This window comes from Osmia bicornis, chromosome 1 (genome assembly GCF_907164935.1).
Source record: "Osmia bicornis bicornis chromosome 1, iOsmBic2.1, whole genome shotgun sequence".
NCBI lineage: Eukaryota > Metazoa > Arthropoda > Insecta > Hymenoptera > Megachilidae > Osmia > Osmia bicornis.
Window position 1 is genome coordinate 1,168,759 of NC_060216.1, and position 25,623 is coordinate 1,194,381.

The 25,623-nt window shown below is 46.8% G+C and overlaps 1 protein-coding gene across 1 annotated transcript; it reads left to right on the forward strand.

Annotated features, from left to right (window-relative positions):
* The first annotated feature begins 436 nt into the window (after positions 1-436).
* Positions 437-4,309, forward strand: LOC123988206 (ice-structuring glycoprotein-like). The gene is made up of 4 exons (XM_046287397.1): positions 437-441; positions 534-801; positions 895-954; positions 4,145-4,309. Exons 1-4 carry the CDS (start codon positions 437-439, stop codon positions 4,307-4,309), a joined length of 498 nt encoding a protein of 165 aa, XP_046143353.1.
* The last annotated feature ends 21,314 nt before the right edge of the window (positions 4,310-25,623 follow it).

The following is a 25,623-nucleotide window of genomic DNA, read 5'->3' on the forward strand; positions in this document are numbered from 1 at the left end:
TGCTGAAAATTTCATCGAGATCGGTCAATGCATTTAGAAGTTACAAGCAATTAACTTTTCCGAGAATCGCGACTTTTCATCTAAGAACATAACTAGTTACGTTTTTACATGAAAAGTCACGATTTTTAGCATTAATTACATGTAATTTTCAGCATGCACATAACAACTTAAATTTAGAAATGTCATATTTTAAATTTTCATTACAGGCTGAAATAAAAAAGTTTCTGTAAACGCGTGTCCGCGAGACAATGTGACAGACGACTATTCCAACGGTTTCTGCAGCAATTGTTACAGAAACCGTTGGAATAGTCGTCTCTTTCATTGTCTCACGGACACGCGTCTACACTTTCACTATCTTTTTCCCGGTTTCCAAAAATTGTAAGTTTTTATAACGACAAAAGTACATATCTTTGTACATCAAGTCATTTAGTGAAATATGAGGTACATATTCTGTTTTAATTTTGTGGGATAACTTGTGCAGAGACTATGTTTGTCTTCCGGTGTATTATCAATGTTTTTCAATATTTTTTTAGAAAGCAGAAACGCGAAATCATTGGGGGCGCAGCCGCATCCGCAACCCCAGGCGCAGCCGCAACCCCAAGCGCAGCCCCAACCCCAGGCACAGCCGCAACCCCAGGCCCAGCCGCAACCCCAGACCCAGCCGCAGCCGTAACCCCAGGCCCAGCCGCAGCCGCAACCCCAGGCCCAGCCGCAGCAGCAGCTGCTCTTGCAACAGCAGCAAGACAGGCAGCAAGACATGCAAGAGATGAAACATTTCGTGCAGATGCTGCAACATTCGGGGTATATCGTAAGTAGTTTCTTTACTTTACTCCTTTCCACGTTATTTCTGCACTGCATTATTTATATATAATAACATAATGTTTATTTTTCCAGCAGCATGCGCCGGCACACCAACAACCGCAGCCGGCGCAAGAGCAATATGCTGGGTATATCGTAAGTAGTTTCTTTACTTTCCTCCTTTCCACGTTATTTCTGCACTGCATTATTTATATATAATAACAATGTTTATTTTTCCAGCAGCATGCGCCGGTACACCAACAACATCAACAAACAGGAGATACTGTAACTCGTATTTTTACGTCCCTATTTGCACGATATTTCTGTTATTCATTGTTTATATATAATACAGTAAAACCTGGATAAATGCAACGAAAGAATGCTTGGATAAGTGCAACATCGCTATCCCCTCCACTTGGGGGGATCCCCCTAGGCGAACCGAGCCGCTCGACGAGGAAACCGTGTAATATGATCCGACCGTAATATCGGTGTGACTAATACTAATTGAACGATAAAACATTTTTATTTTTAACTTTTTCTTAATGAAACTTTTACTAACGCATTTGTGAGATTTTTCTGATTAAAATGACACCAAACACGATATAGTTTGAATTATATTTATAAACAATAGTAATAGAATAAACAACATAGAATTGACACCACGACTGAATATAAATGATGTCGGCTGAATAGAAAACATGTGTACGGACACAGAGTCGGCATGTCGGCTGAATAGAAAACATGTGTACAGACGCAGAATCGACACCTTGCTTGGATAAATGAAATATTAAATGCCCAGAATCGACACCTTGCTTGGATAAATGCAACATTAAATGCCCAGAATCGACACCTCGCTTGGATAAATGCAACATTAAATGTCCAGAATCGCCACCGCGCCTGGATAAATGAAACCTTTGAAACCAGAGCCGACACCGCGACTGGTTTTGATTTCGATCTCTGTTGCTTTTCGCCAACCTTTAACATCAATTTTAGCAAGTAATTATAATTGAAACTATATCGTGTTTGGTACCATTGTAATCAGAAAAATTTCACCAATGCGTTAGTATAAATTTCAATAAAAAAAAGTCAAAAATAAAAAAGTTTTATACTTCAATTAGTATTAGTCACACCGATACGTTTCGGCTCTTTCCTTTGATCATCGGACCTCTCTCTTTCCACCACTGTCTGTCTCTTTCTACGTTCACGCTTGGCTGGTCGTCGCGTGTAATCCGAGATTCGACACCTCGCTTGGATAAATGCAACCACTGGGTCCCAATGTTGGTTGCATTTATCCAGGTTTTACTGTAACATAATATTTATTTTTCCAGACATACATATCAATGGAGCAGCGGCGGCGGCAGGCGAACTTAAATCGCGGTCGCGGCCAACGCGACCGTACTGGCGGCCCGGGTGGGCTGAGCGCGCTCAACTGCGGTGCAGGCCGCGGTACGGTCTGCGTAGTTTTGCCGCCTGGTGGGTGTATTTGCGGGCGGCACACGTAAAAAGTGAGTACGATGATAATATAAAATATGTATATCATGTAATAATGACGAAGATAATACAAAACTATAATTTGTTTGATTTCAGGAACTATTACTACTACTACTAATACTACAACTATTATTATTTTTTTTATAATTATTATTATTAATATTATTATTTTCATTTGTGTTATTATTATTAGTATTATTTTTATTATTATTATTATTATTATTAAATTTATGATCATAACAAAGTATATCATTTTCCCCTATTCCTCATTAATTTTTATTCAATATTTTTTTAATTTTTAATTTTTTTAAAACAAACTTTTTTTTACTTAATTTTTAGATTTACATTTTATTATATAAAATTCTTTAATTTTAAACTGTACCATTTTATTATTTCTTGTAATATTTCATCATTCTATGTAATCAAATTTAATTTTTCAATTAAAATTATTATTCAACAAAATCTTTTGCTTTTTGACTATGTTATATAATTATGTATGTAGAATAATTTGACATGCACAATCACTGTATTTTATTTGTATTTATTGTTTATACATATATGCTCCGTTGCGAGTGGACGATTTTCGCTGCGAGTGCCTGTACATACATGGGTACATACATTGACGATTTCCTTTAGAAGGATAAACTAACCTTAGACATTCGATTTATAGGCATTTAGAGTACAATATCGGAACATATAAAAAAAATAACTTTAGACATTCCATTTGTACGAATATTCTTCCCTTGGTTATGTTAGATTAGAAGAAATGTATATATAACATTTGCCTGAAGGAGTTAGGTCATTCATATATTTCATAGGTCATGTGTACAGTATCGTATTTTATATTTTATCTGTTACGTAAATACATAATATAGTATCGTGCCATCCGTGTCATGTAGGTGTATGCGAAAAGTGACGTAGCATAGCATGCCGTTAGTTGGATGCGATAACTGAGGTGGCGCTGAAATCAGCTTCTGTTCGGCCTAATTTTCGATGAAACGTTGACTGTTTTACCGACGTGGAATTCGGAGTTCGGCCTCGATGCTCGCATCGCATTAACAAAAATTTATACTCCAAAAATATAGATCGATAATTGTCGCGTCGATAAAACTACCGCGTCGATAAAAGATCGACACAGCGCGTAGAATAGATAGATAGAGATAGTAACAGAGCGCAGAATAGAAAGAGATAGCAACTATGTGTAGACAGAGATAGCGATACGCGCGGAGTCACGTACACGTGGGTCAAAGTCCAAACACTTCCGGTATCAAAAGTACATGTAGAAAAAACTGCTATGCCAGCAGTTCTCTGGTATAAATACGAGCGTGCCGCGCAGAGCTATCCCACTTCGATTCTGATCGTAGTCCGACACGGGTCTATGGTACGATTTTTATTTAGAATTCAGTAGCATAAATTCTTTTGTCGGTGTCGACCCAGCCTTATCGACACTGCGATCCCAATCTGTCCAGTCCGTCTATCCTTGACATCTTCCTTTCTCTTATTTATGGATCCGGGCCCTTTTCCATTTTCTCGTCCCACTCTGATAACCGATCTTTCCTACAAGGCCCTTTTTACCTTTCCGTTATTTATGTTTCCTGCGTCAGACCCTCGCTAATTCAACCTTGTTTTCCATTTCCTTTCCTCACGGCTGGATCACCATCCCAGATTCCAGAAACCCCCACCCTTAGTTTTTCCTCCAAAACCTCAATATAAAAAGGGAACAGGAAAAACACAGGGGGTCCACTCTAGTTTTAGAACTCAAGCGAACATCGAATCTCTGTCCGATTTCACTGTGTAAACTTTGTAAAAAAGGAAGACAAATAAATAAACTTTGCAAAACTTAAATTGGTGGCAGCGGTACGGGATATCACCTGCGGGCTTATCCGGAAGAAAATATACTAGTTGTGCTAGTTATTCCACGAGTGGAAATTTCCGGAGGTATCCTACTTCGAACCCGAGAACTCCAAAGGTCGATCAAACTGGACAACAACTGGATCCATTGGAGAGCGAGCAAAACTAACGTAAGTTTATCCACTGATACGCTATCCGACCTTTTGCAAGGCTACTCCTCCTCTAAACGAAATGTCAAGACCACAAAGCCCGACGCGGGTCCAAATCGACATGAATATGTTAACCGAAAAATTGATACAAGTATGTGACCGACTAAAAACATTAGAAGAGTCTGGATTAACCGGACAGGCGACGGCTAACGCTCGTCCGTTTCCGATAAGTGAGGAAACACAGCCTCCAATTCTGATAGGAAAATATGAGCAATGCTTACCGTTAATCCCTGATTTCGACGGAACAAATACGGAAATTTTTATTAACACGCTCATTAAAGTATCACCTATGCTGAATCCAAACCAACACTCTCTACTCTTGTTGGCCATCATATCGCAAAAGTTGAAAGGACGTGCGGCTCTGACCATTCGACCGGACATCATAACCACAATCCCGAAATTGATCGAGAAAATCCGATTCATCTACGGGAGAACGGTCGATACCTCATCACTGAAAACCAGGCGGGATTCTTGCAAACAACGGCCAAACGAACCTATAAACGATTTTATCCACCGGTTTTCGCAAATCCAAGATGAGCTATTGACAGCCGTAAACTCCGAAAGGAGGCTCCCGACGTACATCGATATTAAAGAAATTATCTGTAACGAGGAGGGTATCCAGTGTTTCCGTCGCAACGTAAGACCCGAAATTTTGCAGTATCTATTCAGCCAACAATTGGAGACGCTGAACCAAGCGTTCGAAGCTGCGCGTATGTACGATACAGAACTGCAGTACATGCAGTAGCAGTCCCGAATATGGAATCAACCCAGGAGCCAACCAAAAGAACACCAGGGGTAGCGGGAGCAACATCAGTGAGAAATTATCTCAAACTTTCATGATATTTTTATGTTACCCGGTGACCCACTCCCTAAGTATTCCATCCTTGAACACGAAATCAAAACTACCGACGAAATCCCGATACACACCAAACAATACAGATATCCTCCGATACACCAGGACGAAATTAAGCGACAAGTAACAGACATGCTACAAAACGGAATTATTAGAGAGAGTGACAGTCCATACAACAGTCCACTATGGATTGTCCCTAAAAAGACAGACGCATCTGGTAAACAAAAATGGCGACTAGTAATAGACTATAGAAAACTAAACGAAAAAACTATAAAAGACTCTTACCCAATTCCTAATATTGATGAAATATTAGATAAGCTCGGCAATGCGAAATACTATTCCGCCTTCGACCTAGCATCGGGATTCCACCAAATCGGGGTTAAGGAAAGTGACACCCACAAAACCGCCTTTTCAACAAACAACGGACATTTCGAATTCGTTAGAATGCCCTTCGGCTTAAGAAATGCCCCGCCAACGTTTCAAAGATTGATGAATCGCGGCTTACACGGATTAATCGGTAATAACTGTTTTGTATACATCGACGATATTATAGTTTTCAGTAGAACGTTAGAGGAGCACAACAAGAATTTAAAGATTCTATTTGAACGATTAAGGCAGTGCGGTTTAAGACTTCAACCCGACAAGTGCGAGTACCTAAAACCGGAATTAGAATATCTAGGTCACGTTATCTCAGGTAATGGTGCACAACCCAATCTTAAACGCATCGATAAGGTAAAAAACTATCCCGTTCCTAAGAAATTAAACAATTTTTAGGATTATGCGGATATTACAGGAAATTCGTAAAAGATTTTGCCAAGATCGCGAAACCCCTTAACCAATTGTTAACGAAGGATACAGAATTTCAGTGGACTAACGAGCAACAAATAGCCTTCGAAACCTTGTGTAACGCGTTAACAACTCAACCCATTCTTCAATACCCAAACTGGGACGAACCCTTCGTATTGACCACGGACGCTAGTAATTATGCTTTAGGCGCGGTATTATCGCAAGGGCCAATAGGGAAGGACAAGCCTACCGCGTACGCTTCACGAACGCTAAACAACGCGGAAACTCGGTATTCGACGACAGAAAAGGAACTTCTAGCAATCGTTTGGGCAACCAAACACTTTCACCAATACTTATACGGACGGAAATTCACAATCGTGACGGATCATAAACCACCCGTTTGGCTAATGAACATAAAAGACCCGAATTCACGTCTAATGCGGTGGCGACTGAAACTGCTAGAATACGATTACGATATTGTCTATAAACAAGGGAAACTAAATACCAACGCAGACGCGCTTTCGCGGGGTAGGGTTAGGATTATAGAACACGACCCGTTAAACGACCTCGAAAAATACATCACATATTATTCAAACAACCCTGAAATATCTTCACAAGATGAAGAATTCATTAAGAACTTAGTAGGACATCCAAACTCGTCCGAAAGATCTGAAGTCCCTCTGATAAAATCACAGGTGAAGATTTGTCGGGGTCACTCAAAAGAATCTCCGACAATTGTGTATACAGAAATACCACCAGAGATAACAGCAAAGGACAAGACGTATTTATCACCGCACGAGACTGACAAATACAAACTAGAAACTATGACGAAAATTCTAAAAGACGGCACAAAAATTAATATAATACAGGACCGAAATCACAGTTCCGAACTCGCCTCTCTCTTCTCAAACCTAAATCGTGACATAGAAATCTACGTTTCTAAACCGATTCCTTCAGATAAAGAAGAAATTATTAGGCTAGCACTTGACTCCCTTTTCGGCGGACATTACGCTTACGATAAGACATTACAAAAAATTCGTAAGCAACACGAATGGCCTAACATTACGAGAGATGTGAAAAACTACGTAGAAAATTGCGAAATCTGCCAAAGGCATAGAGACACCAAACGACAGACATATATACCTCAAATGACTGACATCCCAGCTAAACCATCGGACAAGATTTCCATAGACATTGTGGGACCATTGGACGAAACCCCTCGGGGAAACAAATATATACTAGTAATACAGGACTACTTAACGCGATATATCATGTGCGAACCATTAAAAGATAAATCTACTGCAGCCATTATACAAGCCATCTGGGCTTCATGGCTGCGAATTTTCGGCAAACCCAAAGAGATACTAACGGATAACGCTAAAGAATTCGCATCCCAGGAATTTACCGAGTTCTGCGATGCCATGAAATCGCGACACGTTTTTACCTCAGTATACCATCCGCAATCTAACGGAAAAAACGAAAGGTCTCATATCATACTAAAGGGATACAGTCGATGTTACCAAACCGCGGAAAACCCCTGGGATCTTATTCTTCTTAAGGCTATGCTCAGTTATAATTGCACAATTAACCGGACTACGGGATACACCCTATTCGAGTTACAAGTAGGTTATGAACCCAATAGTATCTTTGACGAACAAGACGAACACTTGACTCTCAGACAGCAAGTGGAGGACATAAAACTCCAACATGAAAACAAAATTATTGAAAACCCTCGACAACCTTAAACTACAACAACCCTCCACATCCTATGAACACCTCGAACCGATTTCCAAGGGTAACCTAGTCCTAATACGGAATTACAACGCCAAACCTTTGGGAGAACGGTGGCGAGGACCATTTGAAGTATTAGAAATAACGGGCGGTCATTCGGTCAAAATAAACGAACATGGAAAACCAACTATCCATCACAGAACAAATGTCAAACTCTTTAAACAAGCTTCGTTGACTATTACAGATAATGAAACCTAACCAGAGCTTCGTGTCTGCTCCAATCTTAATGACGATCATGGCTATGATATGGATCACGAGTAAAATCTCAACGGCCCAAAGCGGAAACGAAAAATATTCAATCGCCGCACTTAGCAATCAGGAAACTATATTTTTAGAACACTTAAGTCGGGTTAGACTATATCACGAACAGTGGAAAATAATCGTTGGATACGATTTTGCGCACATCGAGGACGATCTAAAGATTATCGAAAACCTCTATCAAACTGTGCTAGGCGGGCTATGCATTCGAGAAATAACAGGGACCAAATTTACATGCTCTTCGCACAAAAGATTAATTAAACGAATAGGAGACTTCAGCCACATTCGGGGAGAGCTCCGCAACGCTCTGTACACTGCGGGAATAGATAGCAGCTCCTCGCGTGCTCGGCGTGGAATCTTCGATTTCGTGGGCGAAGTAAGCAAAGCTCTGTTCGGTACACTCGATGCGACGGATGCCCAATATTACAACGACGAAATTGATAAACTTTATGCGGATCAAAAAACGATCGTACATTATATACGAAACCAAACTAGTGTAATCCTCAACGCCACGAAGGCAAATACCGTCCTGTTCAATAAAACGCACACTCAGGTAGAAGCTATAAACGCGCAGTTCAATAGACTTCGGGACCTCTCGAAGGAAAACGAGATGAACATTCAAATCGACGAAGTAATTTTAGACTTAGAAACTAGCATTAGTGAAATACGCGAACAAGTTAGAAATATAGAAGATTTAATGTTTGACGCCAAACATGGCATTATAAAGCCTTATATATTGACACCCGAGCAACTTTTCAAAATACTCAGGGAACATGAGCACGTCGACAATTTCCCCGTGCCTCTCAAAGAAACATTTTACATGGCTCTTATCGACATATGTGAAGTAAACGTAGGGCTCAACGGGAAACGCGCACTTCTAGAAATGAAGGTTCCGTTACTAGAAGAACAAATTCTTAATCTAGTAAAGATAATATCCCTTCCAGTTCAAGGATGGGTATTCCACTCCATTATAAATACCCAGCAACGTCTCGTTCTTCTAGACCCGATGCGCCTTACGTTTGTACCAATAACCACGAGTGACCTAGCAAAAGCAAAGAAACTCAATGACCAATTAATTATTAAGAGATATGCGCCAGATTATTCGACGAATTTTCAAGACAACTGTTTAACCAATATCCTAACGAAACACGAATCCGAAAATTGTGAAACTCGGTATATGCAGCTCCAAAACACGATATGGATACAATTACAAACGGGAAATCAGTGGCTTGGTGTAACCCCCAAGCCTAAGACGCTGCATATACTTTGTTCTGATAAAAAACCGAGGCATGCAGAAATTAGGCGAAATTTTATATTAACTTTAGCACCAGATTGTAGCGGAATCTCGTTCTCGGCCACATTAAAACCTAACAATATTATGTATAACAACAAGATCGATTACCATCAGGTAGTGGTTGCACGCATAAAAACGCCAGATCTTAATATATCAGAAAGCGATATTCCACTGAATCTGATACGAGAAGCGCACGTAGTTCCAGAAAATTTACAATTAGTTGGTCGAACACTAGAAGAGTTGCAAGACATATCCGACAAGGTCTTTCATCATCAGCGCCTAAAAACCTGGAAAGAGAAATTCTTCGAATACCTCACTTACGCAGGATATACAGCACTTGCAGGCCTACTGTTCGTCTTTTTAGTAAAGATAGGATTTTTCAAAGCCGTATTTAACGTATTAAGGACTCTTATAGGCAACTGCTATACGTAATGTAGTTTTAATAATCATGCGCCGACACACCATGTAACGTAAAGAGCTGTGCCCCAAGTAAGGGAACCCATATCATTAGATCAAAGATTCAGAGACCGTTTGTCTCGACCATAGACAAACGTCTTCTATAGGCGGGGAGGTGTCGACCCAGCCTTATCGACATTGCGATCCCAATCTGTCCAGTCCGTCTATCCTTGCCATTTTCCTTTCTCTTATTTATGGATCCGGGCCCTTTTCCATTTTCTCGTCCCACTCTGATAACCGATCTTTCCTACAAGGCCCTTTTTACCTTTCCGTTATTTATGTTTCCTGCGTCAGACCCTCGCTAATTCAATCTTGATTTCCATTTCCTTTCCTCACGGCTGAACCACCATCCCAGATTCCAGAAACCCCCACCCTTAGTTTTTCCTCCAAAACCTCAATATAAAAAGGGAATAGGAAAAACACAGGGGGTCCACTCTAGTTTTAGAACTCAAGCGAACATCGAATCTCTGTCCGATTTCACTGTGTAAACTTTGTAAAAAAGGAAGACAAATAAATAAACTTTGCAAAACTTAAATAAATCGAGCCTTTGAGTACCTCGACGACATCGACAAGGCGGCAAAGGTTCCGCGTCGGACCCGGAGCGCTCGACTAGCGGTTCGCAGCGGTTCTCATACGTGTCAGGTTCGCAACCAAGCTTAACGAGCGAGCGAAAGCAGAAGCTCCTTGGATGCGGCCTACTAGTACACTGGCCCTAGAGTGACAACACCGTCTTGCAGTGTTCGCTACCAAGCGTAACGAGCGAGCGAAAGCAGAAGCTCCTTGAATGCGGCCTATCAGTGACGGCTAAGTTGCCCAGAAATCGTACTGCGGCCGAACGAGCTAGCTCCTACAGTGTCAGAACGGATTCTGGCCAATTTTCCGACAATCGATCATTTTATTGAAATTATATTATAAATTCAAATTATAGATTTAAAGTTTGATAATCGTATCTAGAGCCGCGTTCACTAATTAATTTATTTTTCCTTGTATTTTATTTTAGGACAAACTACTTTGTAACTAATAATCTGATTTTCTTTCATTGTATTTCATTTTTAGCACAAACGCGATTGTTATTTTCTTTGTATTTTCTTATCCAGGGCGTACTCACTGTACTCAACTAATATCATTATTTTCTTTTTGTATTTCAAAAACAGGGCGCAAGTTTTGTTACTTAATTACATTAATTCATTATATTATTTAATTCAATATTTTTTACATTACTACCTTTTTTATATATTATAACACAACACATCATTTTTTTGAATAAACCCACATACTGTTTGAGAAAGGAATTAACGTTGGATTTTACTCCTATACCGCGTGCCACCCGAACCTATAATCCCTCCTTTATTATAAAGAATACGAGTCGCCTTCTCATAGGGAACCGCTCTCCCTACGCGTCGGTGCAGTAGCGCGCTCGTGAATATCTCTGGGACGTTGCAAGCTCGTCAACACAGTTCGATAGCATTGTATTAATCAGCGTATAAAAGACGGAAGAATACTGAATTTTAAAGAAATAGGGGGTGATTACTTTTCGGAACTTCATCCACAAATGCGAACGGATTATTTTCTTTTAATTCATGAAACTTCGTTTTTTTCGCACAGAAATATGGACGATATCGCGGATGCAACAAATGATCGTAAGTATAATTCCAATTTCGATGAAAAATTAATATACTGCATGATTCAAAAACATGCATGTTACATATCTCCTTTTTCTTTCAGAAAACACAATTATGAACGTGTGAGGAGCCCGAGGCCGCGAAACCGCGGGCCCCGCCAGCACGCTAGTACCGACGCCGCCGACAGGTGGCGACCGCGCATACCGCGAACTCGCGAGGCAAACGGCCTCGCGAGTATTGATATACCGGGCCGCGACACGGCAGAAATCAGATCGGCACTCGGAAGCGAACCATACGGCAAGCGATAAAGAGACACGATCATCTTCATTTTTGGCTCCTTGCGAATCCTCCAGCAGCGTTCGGCAGGACGGGTTGTCTTCACGGCCGTCCTCCGATACAGTCCGCTGTATCCCTGGCCACAGCCGAGAGCTCGCTCTCGGCGGCTTCCTGACCGCCGGCTCGGACGTATTACGTCTCTACGGCGTCCACCGGAGCACGGTCCCCCTAACTGCCTGGGTATAGGACGGGTTGTCTTTACGGCCGTCCGCCCATGAAGGCATCGAACGCCCGATCCCCCAAACGCTCCCGCTACCTCCGCCGCACCGAAACGCCGCGATAAAGACGGCCAACACCCCGTCCCGCGACCGCGACCGCGCCGCGCCATAGATATAAGTCCGCACCATAGATATAAGTCCGCGCTATAGATGTAAGTCCGCGCCGTAGAGTATAAGTCCGCACCGTAACCATTCCGCGACCGTAGGCTAAGACCGTTAGAGTGATAGGAACCCAGGGCCGTAGCATTAAGTATTCTTGTAACTAGGATTAAGAAAATATATCTATTCTTTTACCCCCTATACAACTGACTTTCATTTCATTCGTTCACCCGAACCCCGGACTTACCGGCTGAGCCGGCAACCCCCCGGCGGTTATCCGTCACATTGGCGCCCGAACAGGGACTCTGCTCGCGAAAGAACGAATGAACAAAGTCAGTTGGATATACGCCCTCCGCAAACCAGAACTCATCAAGCTCGCCGACGACTGGGGCTTGGACTCCAGCGGGACCATAGACGACCTCCGGATCCGAGTCGCCGCACACCACCGGACAATGCCAGCCAAGGAACCGGCCAGCACCGACGGCGCCGCCTCAGCGGCCGCCAGATCACCCAGCCCGCCGCCCGACCTCCAGGTCTGGGACAGCCTTCGAAAGAGCGGCGTCTCTTTCGACGGCCGAGATGCCGAGGACTTCCTGGACCGATTGGAAGGCCTACGAGGGGGACTGGCCCTCTCCTCGGACCACCTGCTCCGGGGCCTGCCCGCTCTACTACGAGGGTCCGCGTACACGTGGTACCTCAATAGACGCCGCGCCTGGTCAGATTGGCGCCAGTTCGAGAAGGAGTTCTACGAACAATACCTGCCCGGCCAGGAACCAGAGGACCTGATGGAGAAGATCATCCGCCGGGAACAACGACCAGGGGAGCCAGCCCGAGACTACATCACGGCGCTCGAAACCCTCATGCGCCGCCACGGCGGTCTGACGGAGGCAGACCAGCTAAACCGACTGCACCGGAACCTCCTCCCGGAGTACCACCTCTACATTCACCGAGGTGACGTCCGCACCCGGTCGGACCTGTTCCGACTCATCACAGACTTCGAGGAGATCCAAAGGCGACAAAAACAGTCACCATCACCGGCCGAGAAGCCCAGCCGGGCTCCCCGACACCACGCGGCCGAAGCAAGCAGCAGCTACGACCGAGAGACCTGCTGCTGGAGATGCGGCCAGCGTGGCCACCTCAGGACCGAATGCCGCCGCCCGGGCCGATTGTTCTGCAGTTACTGCGGGACAGCCGGCACCCGCACGACCGACTGCCGCTGCCACCAGGCGGGAAACCAACGCTGGGCCGGGCCATCAGGCGCCGCCCGGCCAGAACCAGACCAGACGCCAGCCGCCGAGAAGTAAGCGACGATGGTCGCATCCACCTCGAGTTCCTGGTCCACGAGCGGCGATACCGCGCCCTCGTTGACACCGGAGCTACCCGCTCGTACATCAGAAGCGACCTGGCCGAGCTGTGCCGCAGGAGCGGCGATATTTGGCGACCACACCGGCAAACACTACGGGTCGCCGACGGGACCGAGACCATCACAGAGGGCGAAATTGACGTACAGGCCACCATCAACGGCCAACCAGTCCGGCACCGCTACGGGGTACTGTCCACCCTCAGCCAAACCATCCTGCTAGGGATGGACGTGCTGGGCCGTATGAGCACCAGCATCCGGATCGGCCCATGCCAGTGGGACTGCCCAGATACCGCCGAGGCCGTCGAACCGACCGGACCGACCGGCTACACCCCGGCTCAACAACAGGCCCTGCAACGGCTCCTGGACGAGGAACTGCCGAAATTCCAACACTTGCGGCCCACCACCACCTGGGCCAGCCACCGCCTGCGCCTGAAGGAGGGAGCCGAACCCGCCAAACAGCGGTACACGCCGCGAAACCCGGCCATGCAGGCGATCATAGACCAGGAGGTGGACAAAATGCTAGCCGACGGCATCATCGAGCCCTCCCACAGTCCGTGGAGCTCGCCAGTCGTGCTTGTCCGCAAAAAGAACGGAGCCTACCGGTTTTGCGTCGACTACCGCCAAGTCAACCAGCGGACCGTGAAAGACGCATACCCGCTGCCGCAGGTCCAGGACACGTTAGACAAACTACGGGAGGCCCGCTTCATCACCACCCTCGACCTGGCCAACGGCTATTGGCAGGTACCACTGGACGCCGCCAGCCGGCCCATCACCGCCTTCACCGTCCCCGGGAGGGGACTCTTCCAGTTCCGAGTCATGCCATTCGGGCTCCATTCCGCGCCGAGCACCTTCCAGCGACTACTGGACGAAGTAGTCGGGCCCAAACTGGCCCCCTGGTGCTTCGCCTACTTGGACGACATCATCGTGCTGGGACGCACGTTCCAAGAACACCTCGCCAACCTCCGCGAGGTCTTCAGACGGCTCCGCGCTGCCAACCTCCGACTCAACCCCGAGAAGTGCTGCTTCGGACGCACCGAGCTAAAATACCTCGGCCATGTAGTCACCAGCCAAGGGGTCAGGACCGACCCCGACAAAGTCCAGGCTATCAAGGGCATCCCAGCACCGAGAAACGCCAAGGAGTTGCGCCGCTTCCTGGGAACCGCCTCGTGGTACCGCCGGTTCATTCCCCGCTTCGCCGACCTCGCCGCACCGTTGAACCAGCTGCTACAAAAGCGGGTCCGCTGGAGATGGGACGCCGAGGAAGACGCCGCATTCCTCGAATTGCGGCACCGCCTGGCCACCGCACCGGTCCTCGCGTGCCCGGACTTCGACCGGGAATTCACGCTACAAACGGACGCCAGTAGCGAGGGGCTCGGCGCCGTCCTAACCCAGGACTATGACGGCGAAGAACACGTGGTCGCTTACGCCAGTCGATCCCTCAACCGAGCGGAGAGAAACTACTCCACCACCGAGCGAGAATGTCTAGCTATCGTCTGGGGGATCCGAAAAATGCGCCCCTACCTGGAGGGGTACCACTTCACGGTGCTAACCGACCACCAAGCCCTCCGCTGGCTGCAAACGCTAGACAGTCCGTCCGGCCGCCTCGCCCGTTGGAGCATGGAGCTCCAACACTACGATTTTACGGTACGCTACCGAAAAGGGGAGAACAACCTAGTGGCCGACGCGCTATCCCGCCAGCCGGAGGACCCGCCGGAAGAGGAGGCGGACACCGTCAACGGGCCGGACCCCTGGTACGACCGGCTCCGGCAGGCAGTCGAAACCGACCCAGGGAAACACCCGGAATACCGCCTGCAAGGCAACCAGCTCTACCGCCACATACCGGACTCCACAGGCCTCCACCCCGACCTGGAGTGGAAGGAGTGCGTACCAAAGGACCGCCGGCAACACGTCCTAACCGAGAACCACGACGTACCAACCGCCGGCCACCTGGGCACCCGGAAGACCAACGCCCGACTGGCCCGTCGCTACTACTGGCCAGGGATGTTTCGCGACGCCGCCCGGCACGTACGCGGCTGCCCGAGCTGCCTCGCACACAAGGTGCTGCAACAGGCCCCAGCCGGCGCCATGCACTCAACACCGACCAGCAGCCCGTGGGAGGTAGTGACCGCCGACCTGGTAGGGCCCCTACCACGATCCAGAAAAGGCCACACCACGCTCCTGGTTATGCAGGATAAGTTCACCAAATGGGTGGAACTTCAACCGCTACGCCAAGCCACAGCACCAGCCGTCACCAGGGCTTTCCGGGAAAGAATCGTGATGAGATTCGGCCGCCCGAGAATGATCATCACGGATAACGGGCGCCAGTTCGAAAGCCGCGACTTCACGTCCCACCTAGCCGCCTACGGGATAGAGCACCGCAAGACGCCACCCTATACACCGCAGTGCAACCCGGTGGAACGCACCAACCGGGTGATCAAAACCATGATCGCACAGGCCACGACCACCGGCCACCGCGATTGGGATGAGTGGTTACCAGAGCTAGCCTTCGCGTACAACACCGCGCAACACGAAGCCACCGAACAGACGCCGGCCTACCTAAACTTTGGCCGCGAGCTGACCGTTCCGGGGAGCAGCCACAACGCCCTCGCCGCCACCGATGACCACCAGGAAACCCTAGCGCGACTCCAGGACGCGCTCACCATGGCACAACGGGCACTCGGCAAGGCTCAGCAATCCCGAAAGAAATATTACGACCTGAGGAGGCGAGCCTGGGCCCCTAAGGTCGGGGACCCGGTCATGCGGCGAGAGCACCCACTATCCTCCGCCGCAGACCATTACAACGCCAAGCTGGCCCCAAAATTCGCTGGCCCATACATAGTCGCCGAACGCCTCGGCCCAAACGTGGTACGGCTCCGAGAGCAGCGAGGCAAACTGCGCACGGCACACATCCAGGACCTCAAGCCGTGCCCCACCACCGGCGACAACCAGGTCGCGAGCTGCGAACCGCGAAGAGACATTAATCACTCTACCACCAGGGGGAAAATCCGCGTACCGCGAACTCGCGAGGCAAAGCACCCCGCGAGCGAATATATAACGAGCCGCGAACCCGCGGAAAGACAGAGCAGCAAGCATGCCGCAAAAACAAAAGCAGCTTTCGAGGAACTCAGCCACACCGCTGGGCCGTCGCGACCCGCGACCGCCCGAGGCGCGACCCCGGATTGTCCGGGTCCAGGACTTCCCCGGACCGATCCGTATCGTGGGGCCACCCCCACGTGTTTCGCCACCGCCACGCCAGCCGCTCGGGCTCGACGCGGCGGAGACCATAGCGCCGGCCGCGCAGCCGCCGGCGCAGCCAGAAGGACCGGGGGTCTCAGCCCCGGCTCCGCACCGACACCACCGCGTCGCCAGGGCGACGCCAGCCGACCGGGCCGACACGATGGCCAGGGCAAGGGCCCTAGCCGAAACCACCCGGAGGGCCGCTCGACCAGCCAGGCCAACGCGACCAGCCAGGCCGACTCGGCCGGCCAGGCCGACTCGACCAGCCGCGCCACCGCCAGCTCCGCGACCAGCCGCACCGACAGCCCGGCCACCAGCGGCACCGCCAACACCACCCGTCGGCCCGACACCGGACCCACCCAGTGCAGCGGCCGTTTCGGCCGCACCACCGGCCGCACCACCGGCCGCGCCACCGGCTGCACCACCGGCCGCACCACCGGCCACACCAGCAGGCTTGCCGCCAGAGCCACCGACGCCAGCCTGGACGCCACCGCCGCTCATTACGGAGCTCCCCGACCGGCCGCACCGCCAACACCGGCAAGCCCGCCGACCGAGCAGCGGCCCAACGAGGCCGACAGCGACCGCCACGGGCCCCGCCACCGTAACCAGCCGCCCCCCCGACCATCCAACACCGGAAGCCGTCACCGTCACCACCGGGAGGACGGACGAGGCCGTCCTCGACTGCGAGGTCCTCTCACGGCGGCGGCCCACCTACGTGACCCTGGCCAACGGCGTCACGCTGGCCATCCGCCGACTCCGGACAGGGCGCGTCCGAGTCCGAGCGCTCCTGGGGCCCGCACCGCCACAGGGTCCACCTGGCACGGCGGAAACCGAACCCTGAGCCAGATCGCACCACGGAAAGTCGGCTGAGGGTTTGGTTATGTACATAATGTATTATAGCGTGTTCCATTCCTTCTCTTAGTATGTAAGGCCTAGTTTTAAGTTCGGGAGGGGTAACCCTCCCCACCTAAACACCGTCATCGCTTCCCTCCGGGATCCCTCCCCTTCCGGGGTTTCGCGGCCTAGGAAGGGAGGGGGAGACTGTGAGGAGCCCGAGGCCGCGAAACCGCGGGCCCCGCCAGCACGCTAGTACCGACGCCGCCGACAGGTGGCGACCGCGCATACCGCGAACTCGCGAGGCAAACGGCCTCGCGAGTATTGATATACCGGGCCGCGACACGGCAGAAATCAGATCGACACTCGGAAGCGAACCATACGGCAAGCGATAAAGAGACACGATCATCTTCATTTTTGGCTCCTTACGAATCCTCCAGCAGCGTTCGGCAGGACGGGTTGTCTTCACGGCCGTCCTCCGATACAGTCCGCTGTATCCCTGGCCACAGCCGAGAGCTCGCTCTCGGCGGCTTCCTGACCGCCGGCTCGGACGTATTACGTCTCTACGGCGTCCACCGGAGCACGGTCCCCCTAACTGCCTGGGTATAGGACGGGTTGTCTTTACGGCCGTCCGCCCATGAAGGCATCGAACGCCCGATCCCCCAAACGCTCCCGCTACCTCCGCCGCACCGAAACGCCGCGATAAAGACGGCCAACACCCCGTCCCGCGACCGCGACCGCGCCGCGCCATAGATATAAGTCCGCACCATAGATATAAGTCCGCGCTATAGATGTAAGTCCGCGCCGTAGAGTATAAGTCCGCACCGTAACCATTCCGCGACCGTAGGCTAAGACCGTTAGAGTGATAGGAACCCAGGGCCGTAGCATTAAGTATTCTTGTAACTAGGATTAAGAAAATATATCTATTCTTTTACCCCCTATACAACTGACTTTCATTTCATTCGTTCACCCGAACCCCGGACTTACCGGCTGAGCCGGCAACCCCCCGGCGGTTATCCGTCACAAACGCATTGCTGCAACAGCACCAACCGCCGCAGCAGCAGCAGCAACAACAACACCCGCAGCAGCAGGAACAACAAGCTGTAAAACAGGAGGCGGATGTGAAGCCGCAGCGAAGTGAGTTTCACAGATATAATCGAAAAGATATTTAACACATTTCCGTCTGAAGTTATATACAAAATTAATTCTAAAATGGGTGAGCTATATTAACATGTACAATTTTACGTTACAGAGAGAGGAACGACTGCTGGCATCCGGCGCCGCCAAAATCGCGGAAGATGGCCGCAGGGAGGGAGGGGTGGCGGTAGGGGTGCCGGTGTAAACAAATATTATTTTAGTTTATTTTAAATTTAATTTTTTATTTACTATACTTTCCTTTCTTCTCATTTCATTTCCTATTTTGTAACGTGGTGACACCCGTGCCCCCCGTTACAATCGCGGTGCTTCTCCCACCTCGCACTCCTACCTTAAAATAACCCCTAACCCTTTCCTCACGTTACCCCTTTTCCCTGCCCACCGGTGTCAGGCCGATAGAGGCGACGGACATAATCAACAAGGACTACCCTCAACCGGAGCTTCGAGGCCGGCGACAGACGCCTAACCCTTCCGCGAAAAGGGAGCGAAGTGTGAGACTCTAAACAAACTAGACGAAGCTGCCCAAAAGACGCCGAAAACGCCCACCCGGAGCCACCCCTGTGAAGTTAGCACCACAAGTGTAAAAAACGCTGGTTTTTTCAACAGTTCTCGTTGCACCCCAAAGAGTTCTATAGTTCTTTGCTATTTTCGAAAATAGTTCCATTTGTTTAACAGAAATAATGCAAATTAAATATTTGGGTGCTAACTTCACCTTTCTTTTTACAAAATTCCGCTATGACACTGCTTTCCTTACAGTTATCGCCATAATTGATCAGTGCACTCAACAGAACTCATTGGGGTGCTACAAGAACTGTTGAAACAATTTAAATTTTTTTCAACATTTTTTTTTCAAAATTCGAAAAATGGAAAATACATTTTTTTTCCTTGCAGTTCTGATAGCACCCCTGCGAGTGCTAACGGAAAGTCCAATGACAAAAATGCGTGGGATTCGCCAGAAAATAGTTACGGTCCAGATCAAATTTTAGATTTGGAAGGATGGGAACTAGTTCTCATTTGGCCGGCGTAACGGCCAAACTGGCTACCAATCATGTATTATTTTTTTCTTTTAACCGAACCATTTGTCTTAAATGTGAAATGTGATCTGCAAGTAATCTGATCCCCCAAGCACGTGCGGGGTAATTATTGAGATTAGGTTACACCTCACCGATTTTGATGAAATTTAAATATATTTTAAAACTCAACATTTTGAACAACTTTTTCCTATACATATAACCGTCGCTCGGCCTTAGTTTTCGAGACATTTTCGAAAAACTGTCGAAACTAACACATTGAATTCTGGCCATCCATGTGCGTCCGTGACAACGTACGCATTAGTATGGGATTGCCGCTTTTCTACTGTTTCTGCAGGCAACAGCACGGCGACCGATGACCAATATATAGTCCCATTTGAAGTTGGAAAGGACGACCAATAACGTCGTGAAAACGTTACGAAGTAGTGCGGAATATTAGATGTTTTTCATTTGTGTCCAGTGCAATAGTAACGTGACAGTGAATAAAAATGTTTATTTATCTGAAAGAAAATTCTGTGAAAGGTGATAGTGACCATGTGGTTGAGTGGGTTCAATGATCTCGTCTGGAGATCAGCTGTTCTTCATAATTTGTTCCCTCCTCGAATGTTCAAGATCGACACAGTGACCCAGTGGAAATTATCTGCTTTCAGCATAGCAGGTTAATTTAGGAACGAATTGGTAAGTTTCATTTAAATTGTTTTTAAATTTTTATTAATTATTCCATTTCAAACATTTTTATTTGTTGTTTAGAATATTTAGAATTTCCTTTTTTACATTATGACAGGTGACGAGAGATTAGATTCCGTATTTATTTTAAACAACAACTAAAAATGTTCAACCAGTTCAATTTTTTTATTGTACTATATCAACGGGGTGCCGAGCCGTTCGTTCGCGACCTACATCAAGCCCCGCTTTCGTAGCCGACGTTGCCGTCCCTGAGCCCGCACGATATACGCGCTCAGATTGGTCAGTGTTTTTGCTTAATAATTCAAAAAGGAAGCTTCAAACCACTTTTTCGCAAAGGAAAAAGTTGTTCAGAATCACCCCACCTACCACCATCTCAGAGGGTGAAAATGCGTTACGGAACACCCTGTATATATATTGATGTCGATTGCCGTGCTGCTGCCTGCAAAAACAGTAGAAAAGCGGCGATCCCATACTAATGCGTACGTTGTCACGGACACACACGGATGGCCAGAATTCAATGTGTTAGTTTCAACAGTTTTTCGAAAATATCTCGAAAACTAAGGCCGAGCGGCGGTTATAGCTATAAGAAAAAGTTGTGCAAAATGTCTAATTTTATAACATATTTAAATTTCATCAAAATTGGTGAGGTGTAACCTAATCTCAATAATTACTGAAATCACACCCCCTCCCCAATAGGCCAGCGAGGCAATAAACGCGCCTGTCTGAAAAATCGGAGCATCAGTCTATGCTCCGAAAGTTCAAGCGAGCCGAGTCATTACTGGCAGTTCATGTCAAGCAGTTGAGGCTGAGCATACCAGAAGGTTTTCTTTGACACGACAAAAATTATTGCTCAGCTCTAAACACAGCGCAGTCGTTTATTTCCTAAAATGTACGATATACATCTTTTGGCAGGCATTTTGTCTCAGCCCGAATTTAGGGCATTAGATGAAACTGGGAAAGTATTGCCTCCTTCTAATGATGTGTTTAAAAGAATTTCTCAAGAAATGAGTGCAAATAATTGCGCTATGAGTGCCAAGCACGTTCACACTGTGCTGAACCAGAATAGAAGGGGCATACGAGATATTGTCTACAATGTTTTTGGTGTTACTCCGACTACATCTTTTGATGTAATAGATAGTTCTCTAGACATTTCGGCAAATGCAAACCAAAAGGGTTTCTGTAAAAAGACCTTTCGCTTAGTAATTTCGGCTGCATCATGGCTCCAAATTTTACCGGAAAAGAAATCGTGTGCAGGCAGAAACTATTTAGTTTTTCAAGTCGGTTGGACCGATATACTTGCAACGAAAATTTGGGAACAGACTAAAATAAAATGTGCTTTCAGTTTTAAGTATGTAACCGTTATTTTTTTATCTACTTTTTCATACTTTCTACTCGTTTGGTAACGGGAAATTTTTAGGTTGTCTGATAAGAAACAGCGAGAGATATCTGGTAAAAGTCTGCTTATGTATTTTCGAGATGATTTTTTTTTACATCGAAGAACGTTAGCGATCGGTATTTGTGTTTTTGATTTAGAAAACGCGGACGCCACTCCTGGCTCGTGGTATAACGCTTACACCCGAATGTAGATAACTTTACAAAACGCGGACGCCACTCCTGGCTCGTGGTATAACGCTTATACCCGAATGTTGATAACTTTACAAAACGCGGACACCACTCCTGGCTCGTGGTATAATGCTTTGCCGAACGATCTATTGAAATAATCTCGGTTCTTGTGAGAATAGATGGAATTTAATCAATTGATATATATATGAAGTTATCAGAACGACGGGAGGTCTTGCCCTTGCGGGATAGAGTCTCACGTCGCTGATGGGCACAAAGTATTTACGTTCCGTGTTATCTAGGAATTGTCCAGAGGCACTTCCGTGGTCTCTTGGATTTTTCCAGATTCAGTGGTTCGTTCAGTACCGTGCTTTCCTCACATACAATATATGGTAACCCTTGAGATTTGACTGACAAGAATCGAAATTATCAATTTGAACGCAATTAATGGTGTTATTTGTTACGTTGGGCGAGACTATGTTTGTTTGAAGTGTCTGGGCACTATTGTTTAGAACAACTAAGAGGTCTCGGCAGGGCACGAGTACGTGAGCTTGACGATTTCTCCGTTACTAACGAACAGTGACTTGACGTTGATATTAAATTTATTATGTGAATATTTAAAAGGATTTTATTGAATATATAAAACGCGAAGCACGAATCATATGTGCCACAAACCCAGGAGTCACAAACTGAGTCGCGGCACTGCTTCACTGAATAACTATTTCACTGGTGTTGATGTGAACCGAAAAAGGTGTACTTAAGAATTTAGATGTAATTTATTCTTTAAATTGACTACTACGACGAAACCTTCGTTATTCGCGAACGGGCATCCCTTGAAGCAGTGCCGCGGCTCAGCTTGTGCACGCGACTCCTCGGTTTGAGGCGCATACACGAAGACAGTAGATCGGCAGTTTGACGATTGTACTAAGTCGGTTTGACTCGTCTTCGCGTACCGTTTCTCGCCCAACGGACCCTCGTATTTCGCGTCTTAACGCTAGCGCTATCGAACGTAGAGTGCCGGATCATCGATCCTGCATCGACCTCCTTCGATCGATCCTAGGTAGGGATCGATACCGCATGGGGATCGATGCGCACGCCTCTCGGGCGAGTGGGAATCATTGTCGTTTAAGGGGTATGCCCCTACTGACCCGACTATATATGTATGTAACATAATATATGGTTACAAGTACGGCAAAGTCTCCTGTTGTGAAACATCACAATATTATGGTCAATTTTTTGCCCGATACAAAGACTGTAATGCCGAATTAAGGGGCAAGTGTTGCAAACCCTGAAAAGGGGCAGATGCTATTTTTTTATACATTCTGAGCGGTTATGCTAGTAGTTGTTCTATACGGATTCTAAATCACTGGCGTCAGCATTTTTTGTAATTTGACACCACACCGTCAGCAGAAATATGATACCCCCCCCCCCCCCCCCCAACAACAACCCCGCCCCTCACCCCACCCCCTATGACCTTGAACTGAAATTTGACACCACCGTCAGCAGAAATATGATACGTCCTCGACAACCCCCACCACCTCATAACCTCCCGACCCACCCCACAGACCCCTACCTCCACCCCACTCCATGACCTTGAACTGAAATTTGACACTGTCAGCAGAAATATAACACCCAACCCCACCCTCCATGACCTTGAACTGTTTGTTCTTATCGGAAGACCATTTTTTCACCGTCTCGGAAATGATTTTTTCTACGTCTTGGAAATGAGTTTTTTTGTTGACGCAGCAAATCTGACACTGCAATTCGTAACTATAGAAGGTAGGGGGTTTGCTAAAGTTTGAAGCACACGCAAAACCGAAGTGACCATCGCCGCAAGTGCATCGTTTTGCGAGATTGTATTGTGAAAAGTGAAATATGTATTCTCAAAGTTTCAAAGAGTTTTTTTGCCAAAGGAAGCGCGCCGCAAGTTCTACTCAAGAAAAAGTGGCGCGCAAAAAAAATGACAAAACATCAGGATGACGTGAAGTAAGTGTTCGAAACACATTTCATTTAATGCTGTCGGTATTTATTTGTTCTAATAACATACTTAAATGGTATTTATTTGTTCTAGAATCGCACCACAATTATCATGTCGAATTTTGGGCCGAAAATATCCATTGACGGATTCCTGTACAAAGCATTTGGAAATCGGCATAAATATACTTGGCGACAATTTCTACCCGCAACTCATATTATCAGACAGCCGAAACAACCGCCTGGAGCTGAGCATAGTCACGTGGTCGCTGATTGTAGCCGAAGCAGACAACGTATGCTGCTTCTTTGACGATTCAAAAGATACACGCGACAATATTAATTTTAATGATATAAGTGTTCAATTTGGAGTGCTATATGGCGTAAAAGTAATTAAATTGATTAGCAATGATATATGTATGTGCATGATGAAACAAACATTTGAGAAAATGGTAATTTTAAATGATTGTATAATTGAAATGCATAATGCATTATATGATAAACTGTATTCGGTGGAACAAAAATTTAAAGAGTTTGTCGCACTAGTTCGGGGATACGGAGATGTAAAAGTGCTTGCAGAGGTTGTGCAGCATATCAAAGAAACTGATATTTATGATCCAAATTCAATTATCGATTGCGAATTAGTAGCTTTAGGTATTCAGGCAATAATAACAGCTGCATCAGCAGCATCTTAACAGAGAAAAAAGGATTATGTTACAAATTATGTTAGAAACTATACTTTAATAAATCATAATGTATTACATCATTTGCAACTTCTCTCTCTATCTATATAAACCCAAACATCCCAGGAAAAATTTCACTTCCTATACGATAGTCGTACGATGTGCATATGCACATTTGATCTTCGAATTAGCACAAAAAGAATTCGCACCAGATTGGAAAATACTTTTGTCTGCGCGCGTTGCTGGAATATTGCTAGCCAAAGAGTTAGCCAAAGAAGAAAGTAATGGCACCGCGAAAAAGTAACAAGAAGAAGAAGACGAAGTCGCGCAAACTTCCAGTTGCAAAACGTGGCGGATTTCTTCCAGCACTTGTACCTATTTTTGCAGGCCCTTCAGCTTTGGGCACGGTGGCTGGCGGTGCAGCAGGTATCGCCAAGGCAGTCAACGATGCATCTGCAGTACGGAAAACATTGGAGGAAGTGAAACGGCACAATCGTGTTATGGAAGGGCATGGACTTTACCTTGCACCATATAAACGGGGAAAAGGAATTAAAGAAAAAAAAAGAAGCGCTTCCACAGGGCGCAATGACAAATGTACAGTTACATATATAACTTGGCACGAAAGTTGAACTTTCCATATTTTCGAGGTGTTTTCATGCGTACAAATTTACCCTCTAAATCGTTCTGAAACGAATGCGGTATCGTGAATTTAGATAAATCGGAAGGTCCTGGCACACACTGGGTAGCTTACGTAAAGCGGGGTAATTGTGTTAAATATTTCGATTATTTTGGAAATCTGAGACCACCGACAGAGTTAATAAACTACTTCGGAAACCATGTAACGATTTTATACAATCACACACAGTATCAAAAATTCAATACGAGTCTATGCGGACAACTCTGCTTGCATTTTTTAGCTGGAAATGTATAAAATTGTTTCGATGCACAGTCTTCACAGTTGCAAAGATGTCGTTGACGTTTACGTTAAGCGGAAAAAATTCTGTGCTTAGCACTCATTACTTTCCACCTATAGACTTGAA